The following is a 10,328-nucleotide window of genomic DNA, read 5'->3' as shown; positions in this document are numbered from 1 at the left end:
AAACTGATCCATTCCATGGTAGCTCACTTAGATGCAGTTACAAGTTTAGCTGTTGATCCTAATGGCTTGTATTTGATGTCTGGCAGTAAGTACATTAGATTTCATATTTTCCTTTCTCATAACGGTGGCAAACATGAGAATTATAACGAAAACTGGTTTTTCCTTTCTTTAGGTCATGACTGTTCAATTCGCTTATGGAATCTTGAAAGCAAGACCTGCATCCAAGAATTTACTGCTCATCGCAAAAAATTTGATGAATCCATTCATGATGTGGCATTCCACCCATCCAAATGCTATATTGCCAGTGCAGGAGCAGATGCCCTGGCTAAAGTGTTTGTATGACAGAGTGCTTCCCTTTCAATTCTAGCTTGTATATATTTAACCAGCTGCACAAAAGAGAAGAGGAGGGCAAGAGTCTCCTTACCCTGCCCTATAATTCAGAGAATGTTTGTAAGTGTTTAGTTTTTGCGGGGTGCTCTTTTCTAAATTAAGGTTTGTTCTGGTTTCTGTGAGCTCAGCTGGTGCTGAGAGCTTGGAAACTCTCAGTTTCAAATAGTTCAAAAACAAAAGAAACGCTTTTATTTCAGAGGGTGTGAGTTTTCGTCCAGGCAGGCCTTGGGTGAAACTTAAGTCTATGTATGCTCTGTTAATAAAATGGGATACTGGAAAGGAAGGGTCCAGTTGCTTCAGGGAGCGGGAAAAGAGGGAAATTTCCTGGGATGCTTCTCATGGGGGAATCTTAATGTGCTTAAAATTAAATCACCTGGAAAAAGTGTCAGTTCACATGCTCATTATTGTGCCATGTGAGAGGCACTTTATCATCCCTTTGGTATTAATAAGTAGATAATGTTCAGAGAGCAGTAGCTGATAGTTAATCTCAGCCACCTGGCTGCTAGCCTAAGATAAATGCGGTCAAAAGAAAGCAAATTACTAACAAAAATTAAAATGCAAAAAAGTTGTGTTACATCTTTTATGTTATACAGCAAATATTTAGTTTGCAAAAAAAATTATATAATTTTTTTAAAGACTGTATTAGCGTGTGGCTAGAAGCTGAGCCTTTAGTCTAGTCACAATTAACAACAGACTGAAGCAGTCTGTATATACTGTAGTAGCAGATTAACTTATTCAGATTTATAATACTGTTTATTCTTGGAGGTCTGGCACAAGAAATTATCACAAAATTTTCCAAAGAAACTCTCTTACAATTTAATTGTCAGATGTTCATCTCCTCTTTCTGTTCCTGCTAAAAAAAGGTGTCATTCAGGGCATTAAGTGTAACAGTGAAATACTTTAATTCGTTTGAAGATAAAAACTGTACCTGATACTCCGTATGAGTTGTGTTACTGTAATAGATGTCCATACAAAGTTCCACCAGTTGGAAAGATTCTGCTATTTCTAGAGGTATTTCCTAACTTTAACATTTGTGGAACTTTTTAGCATGTTGTGCCATTGATCAGGTTATGTGAAGAATGAGTGCTTTTTTTTTTTTTTTTTTTATTACTCAACAGATGTGCTTTGTTTGTATATTCAGAGCTGCTCTGTTGATTTGAATGACAAATAACTTTTAAACCAATATTTTAGTCTTTTTATCCCTTCTTAAAGGAAAGCGCGTGAATTCTTTTCTATTATGCATCATCATCAGAGTTCTTAGTACTCTTCTCCAAGTCTATGGAAGTTGGTGTTTTCCTTTTAAGTGGAACGAAAAGCAGAATTTATGCTGGAAATTGTGTGGTGCTGATGTGAGTAGGAAAGAACCCAATGCAACTCTTTCAAATACCAGCCTGAGTTTAAGACTGGAAGTTGATAAATAAATCTTTAGTTTTAAACTGACACTTCCTAAAAAGGAATCATTGAAAGATACCGTCATAGGATTTGATCATGTTGTTTTAGCGTGACATTTCAGGATGGGACCATGTTTTAAGCTGAACTCAGAGTGTAGATTAGCTGTATTATTTAGAATAAAAGGTTGACCTGTGCTGTTTGAGCCTGCAACACATTATATTTACTGCTAAGATATCCTGGAATACCTTTTATTGCTCAGAATATTCAAATATGTCACTTCATGATACTGATATGCAATATATTTCCATAGATAAGATTAGAACATTTACCATTAAACAGATGACTACAATAGTAATTCAGATTATTTAGTTTTTATAATGCGTTTTGGTTATGATGAAAAAGGGGAAACTTGGCTGCAAAATGGAGCATTCAACTTTGTGAGAGTTCTGTGTACTTGACTCTTATTCTTTCAGTGTCATTATTTTATTTCTTTTTGAAAAGGAATTACAAAGGTTTATTTGAGAAATTCTAAAAGTTATGTATGTTATATATGTGTATATATATACTGTAAACATGTATTAAATGTGTCTAGTAAGGGAAGACTCCATGGGTGCATTTTAATGTTTTAGTAGTAAGAGTTCTCTTGAGTTTGTGTATACAAAGGGTAATGGTGTGAGTATGAAATGAATGTTGTGCTTTTGCTTACACAATACAATACGTAGTTACAATTGTTTAAATTGCTGTACATAAAACTAATAGGCCAGCATGCTTGTTTTTAAAGACGGTCATTCTGATTACAATTGGAATGTAAGAAGTGGCTGTTTAAATGTGAATTGAAAGACGAAAATCACTGAAACGTGATTCTTTAAAGCTGGCAATAGCTAGAGGATGAGGTGCCTTTAAAAAAAACAAATGTAGCCTTACAAAGAGGTTGTGGAGTATATATATTTTTGTGCTGGTCTTCATAATTGATGTCAATGTCTTTTTACTGTACTTGCTCACATACTTGTAGGACTGCAGGGTGTTGTGCATGAGCCTGTCAGATCTGAACATCATCATAGAAGTTAGGGATGAAAAAATTATTTAGGTTATCTAGTTCATCTGCTTGCTAAAGCAGGTTTGTAGACTTGTGCATTTTAATAGTGTCTTGGACAGTGAGTTTTTTATGTATGTTCGAAATGATTAGGCTTCCTTTGGCAGATTATTTCAATGATTATATCTCACTGACAGGAGAATTTACCTGTTTAGCGGTTCTTTTTTGTAATTTCATGTCAGTATTCCAAGTCATGTTCTTTTGTGCCATTTTAAATATTCCTCATAATCTTCGTAATTTGGAACCTGCAAGTGCACACTAGCTCTAGTTGTATATTAACGTTCCTTTCATCGGTCTTCAAGCTATTTTTATCCTGCTCCTTTTACACAACTTTTTTTTCTTGTTTTCGTCTTATTAGCTCATTTCTCTGTAGCTCGGTGCCTATGACACCATTCCACGTAGATGACTTGTTGGACTTAGCCTGGAATTAACCTGATTTTTTTTTTTTTTTTTTAAATCTGTAACATGATGCCTTTGCATAGGAAGTCCAAATTTTTGGTCTTATGGCTCATGTCACACAAACCCAAATCTTATTTGTCTGACAACTGTTTTAAATAACTACAAGCATTGCTGCTTCTCAAGTTTCTTCTTCTCTTTTCAGTATGTATTTATGTTTCTTCTCCAGCTGGATACTTAACTCTTGTTTCATGATTGATGCTATTTTTTGTAAGCTTTGAACTTCTGATCTCTGAGGGCACTAAATTATTTTTATTTTCCTCCCTTTTATGTGCAGTTCTTCCAAGTTTGATGTAACTGGTAATTTCATGAATGTGATTGATATATATATATATATATATATATATATATGTGTGTGTGTGTGTGGGAAAAAAAAAATATATATATATATATGTGAAAGATATAAATAAAACTGGACATAATGCTTATTCTTGCAATAAGCATTTTTGTGCAACTCGGTATAATGCATTTTGCCATTACTGGTTTTCCCATATCTAATTCACATGGTACATTTTGTAATGGCTAACTCAGAAATTTTTGTGTATGTTAGCCTGTGCTACTGATTTTGATTTTAGTGACTAACTGAAAAGGAGAAGTTGCAGTCCTTCCATATGCTGAAAATTGGTCCACTAGGTTTAAATATTCTCATTTTTATTTCTAAGTTACATCACTGTGGTATGTGGTTTCACATTTTTGATTCAGTTACCAAAACGCTCACACAAAATGATTTGAAATAACCTGGAAAAAGCTCCAGATATRATTATATTGTGGAAAATATTTCTTTCACTTTTATTATAGTGTCCTAGTCGATGCATTTATTTTTGTCCCTCAAAAGACAAAATTGTTTTGACGTACCAGGTAAAAGACTTTGTTTATTGCTTATAGGAAAATCACTGATTAATATTTTTGGATCTCATTCATCTTTATTTTGATAAAATGCTTTTTTAGCAAGGAGTCTGTACAACTGCATACCACCTACTGTTTTTTTTTTGCCATATGTTTTCAATTAATGTTGCATTAAATCAGCCCCTTACATAATGTGCTTGAGTAAGTGTGTGATGTTTAACATACAGCTTTGTGATTAGGCCATACAGCGTCATTTTGCAGTTGTGAATTCAAAGTGAATAGAAATTTGTCCTTTTGAATAAATGTGTAAAAGATAAAGGACTTAATCACACTATCCTTTTCAGGACATACGTGTGATCTCAGGCGTGTCCCCTTTCCCCACCTCCATACTTACCCTTTAACAGCATAGTTTTGGGGAGCAGCAATTTCCATAAATTGATATGTCACTTGAGCAGTATTTGATTGGCAGAAGTATTAGTCCATAGCAAAGGAAGCAAAAAATTAAAAAGCAGGCATAACCATCAGTTCATAAAGGTTTTCGAATGTCTTTGGAGATGTGTACTGGGAAGTGTTTGCAGCCTGTGGTTTGGCAGGGTCTTTTCAGAACTGTCTTAGGGAGACTATTTGACACCTTTGTGAAATGTTTATTATGGATTATAAGTAGTAAATCCTATGTGGTCCAGTTTACAGCTTCCTAAAATCTATCTTATAATGGGTCAAATTTTGTAAGGTAGGTTGAGCGACAGAAGAAAACGCAGCTGGTGCGTTTGTTCCTGTGTCTGGACACCAAGAGGCTATAGCAGTGTTCTTGTTGGAGTCCTCTTGCTGAAGCTCCAGGCTTGTGATCTAGCATTAATAGTTTTTTCAGCATTGTATTAAATGAGATCCTGCTGAAAATTTTTTATTAGTAGTATTAGTTTTTATTTTGAAGATCTGTAGACAGTGGTGGTATCTGGGATTGTGTGCCCATCAGTGAGGCGAGCTGACAGATCATTCACTGAACTCCAGGGAGGATAAGTGAAGTGTCCAAAACCAGTGTTTGCCCCATGTGACTGAGGTGCTCTCGGTAGCGTTAGGCTGGGAAGCTGTGCAGAACTTAGCCTGGTGCTGTCACGGGGAGCGAAGGAAACCCTTTAAAAGGTCAAAGGAGCAAGTTGAGTGAGGCTTTCCCAGAATGACTCCTAAGTTTTATTCATTCATCCATTCGTTGCAGGCTGTATGTAGGACAAAACTTAGTACGTATTCAGGTTCTTTTGTGTCAAAGTAAAAGACGTAATTTGTTCAAATTTCAAAACTATACCACTTTAGAGGAGGAGATGGCAAGGTATTTCTAACAGGTCATTACTTAAATTCTAAGAACAGAACCTTTCTCTTAACTTAATCCTCTTGTTGAGAGCCCAACTGTGCTGAGATAGATATCTCAGATAGCTGTAATGGGACCACTCTTGCCCTTCTGGATAAACATTTACTTTTTTAAAAAATTACAGGATTAAGACTCTGTCTTGTGATGTCTGTTGGGATTGAACCAAAGCCACAAAATTTGGAAAGCAGAAATGATGATTCAGCTTGTTTCTCAATTTTCTTTTTTTGTATCAGTCATTACCTTCATATTTAAAAATAATATATTACATGCATCGTGTCATTTTCATCACTCCTCATAAATGCCTCTTCTGTAAAAATACTGCCTCTTCAGATCAGTTGTGAAGGCACTTGTGAACTGTAGCTTGTAGCTTTCCAGTTCAGCAATAATACGATAAAGGAGTGCCCAAACCTTTTGCCTAAGTTGATCAAGGTTTCTGTGTCTTTTCTAATTTTATTTTTTCATACAAATGAGATGTGGATTGAACCAGTAGTTCCAGGTGATTTATGACTCACTTCAGTATGCATGTATTTCAGCTTTCTAAYAGGGGAGCTGGAGCTCATTTATAAGATTCGTGGAAATAACTGTGAAAACATTATGCTGCTTATAATACAGCATTTAAAAACATTCTGAAATTTGCGGGTATTCAATGGAAATCATTTTGGCCTTCACTGTTAAAAATGAAATCTGAATATGATAAAACAGTCACATATGGTAGATTGGCTTGTATAAAATGTTGCAATCTTTGACGTGGTAATTTGAGTTTTCTTGGGCATCTGCTGTTGGTAAGCATTGCAGTGATGCTCAGTTTAGCTGTTCTTGTTGAGTGACAGAGAGGAGGCAAAGATTTTTCTGCAAAGTCTACTACCTTTCCCTATCTGACTAACGTTTCAGGAAACTCCCTTTTTCCATAAGGAGGTGAAGGCATTCTGTCTAAATCTGATACCTATGTAGCTGATGGGGTTACAATAAGTTAGCAGTCTCGATTATTTCCTCATCCATGGATTTAGGCTTATAGAAGAATAGTGTTAGCGACGCTAATGGCCTGTAAACTGCTAGTCAAAACCTCGGCAATGTTTTTTGAAACTATGAGAAACAAGTGGTAGACAGTGTTTAATTCATCCAGTTATATATGGGGTGCTTCAGGAGGAATAACCCACATTTTAAAAGATGATCTTATGTACCATAGAGCAAAGTAACAAACATTGACAGGGGAGGAACTAGAATGACTTTTGTGTAAATAGTCCTTGCTCAAATACTCCTGTTCAGCAGATGGGGCTAATCCTGTGAGGGAGAATTTTGGGAAATCAGTCCTTTTACATGATGTCTCTACCTGTGCTAACCTACTTGTTGTGCAGATTATCTGTCTTTTTTAATCTTACTTTATTTTATCACTTAAATCCTTCTATAGACTATAATTTCTTGGAATCTTAAAATCCCATCTGCAGTGGACTCTCAGGGCAAGGTAAATTAGTAAAGCACTATTGATATTCTTTTTGAGTTTTAGTGTTTTGAAAAGTAGTGGGATTTCACCAGCAGCCCTAAGCTTCCCACCACCACCACCAAAAGGCTCTTTTGCACCTCCTTATTCATAACACACTTTCACTGTACTGAGTTATCTCTTATCCCACCTGCTGACTTAATTTTACTGCTCTGTAGTCTGTTGTCAAAACTCGTGAAGTGCTGTATCAATTAAGATGATGTTCTTGAGAATCTGAATTCAACTGTAGAAGGCGTAAATGCAGTTGAACAGTACAATTTAAGGGTCTGAACTGGTTTTTGTCAGTAGATACTTGTTGCTGGCTGAGGAAATCCAAACTATAGCTGAACTAAAGAAGCATTTAATAGCGCATGCTTTTTAGCCCAAGTTTCTTCCTGATTTGAGTCTGTGTTGTGTTGTTGTGTGTTAAACTAGTTTGGCCCTGTTTGTGCTGCCAGGACATGCTGTGGTCCCGGGAGATCAGACCCATGTTTAAACCATGCCTGCATGTGTTTTTAAGCTACTCCAAGCACTGCATTGACAAGGTCCTCAGGCCCTGCCTGCTTGCATTCACTTGGTGAGTTTACTTGCTTGCTATTTCAAGAAACCCTTAGTCCTAGTGCCAGAATGTTAAGTGGAAGGTTGAGAAAAGATTTACACAGCTGGATTTGTACTTTTCTAAAAGGGAAGGGATAACTTGTTACCAAGCCAAATATTTTCATTATTTTGGATTACTTACTAAAAGCAGCCAAAAACATTCTTTAAGGGATGAATGATGGACTTCAAGCTAATATTTTTCCATTAAGAATTTATTTTTTTATTCTCCTTTCATCAAGATAGCGGTCTTTGAATGTAGCTTGTTTTCAGATGTATGGCTCCTAAAATTGTTGTTTTCTTGCAGTCAGACATTCACAAGCATACACAGGTTTTTAAGACTGTCGCATATGTTAGCATTTTTTCTGGAAATGCAAAGTGAGCATGTTAGCTAATAATTTCTTGTACCTTTGTAGCCTAAGCAGACTGCAAAGCAGTTTTGTGCTATGTTTTCCTTGAATCATGCATCTGAAAAACTTGTAGGAGAAAATCCGTGATAAGACGACTATTGTTGCTGTAGCATTTTCTATTGGTATTTGTCAGTATGACTGCTACCTGCATTGTATTTCATATAAGTATCTTCAATTGGTTTCTTTTAAAAGAAACTTGTCAGGTAACAAAAAATGGTTTCAGATAAATTTCTTTGCCTTATGGAACTAATATTAATAAAACTGAAGTAATTATCTGATTTACTTTTCACCATAATGACAGTTTGGACTTTTTTTTAGTGTTGCTTGTATCCTCTACTACTTTTTTCCTACAAAAGCAACTATTGATTTAGAGTTACCTGACAGTTCCCTTTCGGAGGAGATATTGCAGGTTGTAACCACTTAAATGTTAGTAATTACAGTTGGTCCTATTCTTTTTGGGTCACTTCCATGACAGATAGTTAATATGAAAAGGCTACTGTTACCCATACATAAACTCTTCCTTAAACAGCTAAAGGAAATTAAGATTAAGATGCTGAGGTTGTGATGTTGCATGCCAGTTTTGAATGACTAATTTGAAAAAGCATTGGACTTCAAGTGTCTTGCAAAGTGGTGGATCCAAATGAGAAATATCTGCTTGTTGAGTAATACAGTCTGCTTGTTAATTTGTGTATGGTCAGTACAAGGCTGTGTCAGAATTACAATACCACCAAATTACCTTGTTTAAATGCTACTGTTGTATAAAAGTGAATGTTATCTTAAGTGAGATATTCTGTTTTCTGGTTTGTGAAGGAAATAGTTCTCTTGGCAGTACGAATCCATAAATTTCATGTAACTCATGATTCCAGAAAGGCTTTTTATTCATGGGAAATGAGAGAAATGAAGTAATGATTTGTTCTCTAAAAATTTGATAAGCCTTTATCATAAAAAATACAAATTTTTGCTTTAAAAGAAAATGCTGCATCAAACATTTAATATTAAAACTTCATATTAAACTTCAATATTTTAAAATCCTGGATAAATATCTAAAATGACAAAGATAGAAAATTCTGTGGGAGATTATTTTGAAATACACCAGTATATTTTTGAGCTTCTCAATTGCAATCCTGAATTTTCTATTTTTCACTGCAATTCATGCTTTGCGAAACTTCTTGGGTAGCTTATACTTAAAGTTACATTCACTTGCCTGATTAAGCCAAGTAAATACTTTGTCATTAAAATCATATTGATCTGCTTATGTTAGTGTGCAGTTCAAAATGAGACCATATTGAGGTAACCATGCAGGTATTTATATTGGTATGACAGTAGTGAAGTGGGATAGCTGTATACTGTACCCGCAATCTGTGCTGAGCAAAATCACATGGACTTCCAGAAATAAGCAATGTTTTTTAAGAGCAGCTTTATTTAATGTTACAGCAGCAAGTAAGTGTCATTTGTACTATATAATTATGTAAATTGGGTGCTAATAAATACTATTTTTCAACATTTTGTATTGTGTTCGTAATTCTGCTTGTTTCTTATCAAGAAATGCGTGGTCTTGGAGTGTGTACCAGGAGGGGGAAATGCATGCAAACTAGCACAAGCTGACATGAATTGAGTGGCACGAGGTAACTTCATGTGAACTTCCTTTCGAACTGTGCAAAGTATTATCGGTCTCCACTTTTCTGTTCTCCMTATGTTTTGTTTTTCTGCTGTTATGCCATCTTGGCACTGTTGGCATCCTACATCTTTTCATGCACGTAGGCACATGGTCTGCAATATCCTCATCGGGTGAACACGCTTGCAGAGTGGGCACGGTGCCTTTGTTCAGGAGCTGATTTATCAGTGGTGCATAGATCCCAACAAAACATGGTGCACGTTCTAGGTAGAACATTCATTTAAAATAGAAGTAAGTGCACAGTTCTGCCCTCGCGAAGAGAATGAGAGCGAGCAAACCACACATCACAGATGGCAGTTGCGTTGCTACAGGAAAATGCTCAGAACGGCACTGTTGAGGGGGTGGGATGGGAACCTACACAGAATAGAATAGAACAACTTGTTAGCAAGCCCATCCTGTTTTTTCTAAGCTTGTAGGTGGGATAAGTAAAATTCTCATCTCCTCTCCATGGTAGGTAAAATAAGCGTTCTGATTTAGTCCTACTCATCTTCCCTCCTCAGGGGAAAATAGGAGTTGCTTTACAAAGTAACAACACATTGCATTCACCCTGGTATTCTGCCTCCAAAGAGGGTCAATAGAAAGCTTCTTGAAACAAGGAGAAAAAACATTTAATGAACAATGTAGGAGTATCC

General features: G+C 35.9%; 1 protein-coding gene across 3 annotated transcripts in view; it reads left to right on the top strand.

Moving 5' to 3' along the window:
* Window positions 1-9,527, top strand: part of STRN (striatin) — a 73,741-nt gene extending 64,214 nt beyond the window's left edge. For all 3 annotated transcript variants that reach the window (XM_026081173.1, XM_026081172.1, XM_026081171.1), the window contains 2 exons: window positions 1-85; window positions 173-9,527. The exon at window positions 1-85 is cut by the window's left edge and continues 1 nt beyond it. In XM_026081173.1, coding sequence (XP_025936958.1) covers window positions 1-85; window positions 173-342 — 255 coding nt within the window. In that variant the 3' untranslated portion in view covers window positions 343-9,527. The remainder of the gene's footprint in view (window positions 86-172) is intronic.
* Window positions 9,528-10,328: the final 801 nt, after the last annotated feature.

Source organism: Apteryx rowi, unplaced genomic scaffold (assembly GCF_003343035.1).
Source record: "Apteryx rowi isolate R43461 unplaced genomic scaffold, aptRow1 scaffold_54, whole genome shotgun sequence".
Classification (NCBI taxonomy): domain Eukaryota; kingdom Metazoa; phylum Chordata; class Aves; order Apterygiformes; family Apterygidae; genus Apteryx; species Apteryx rowi.
The sequence above is the reverse complement of the archived record's forward strand: the minus strand, read 5'-3'. Positions and strand labels throughout refer to the sequence as shown.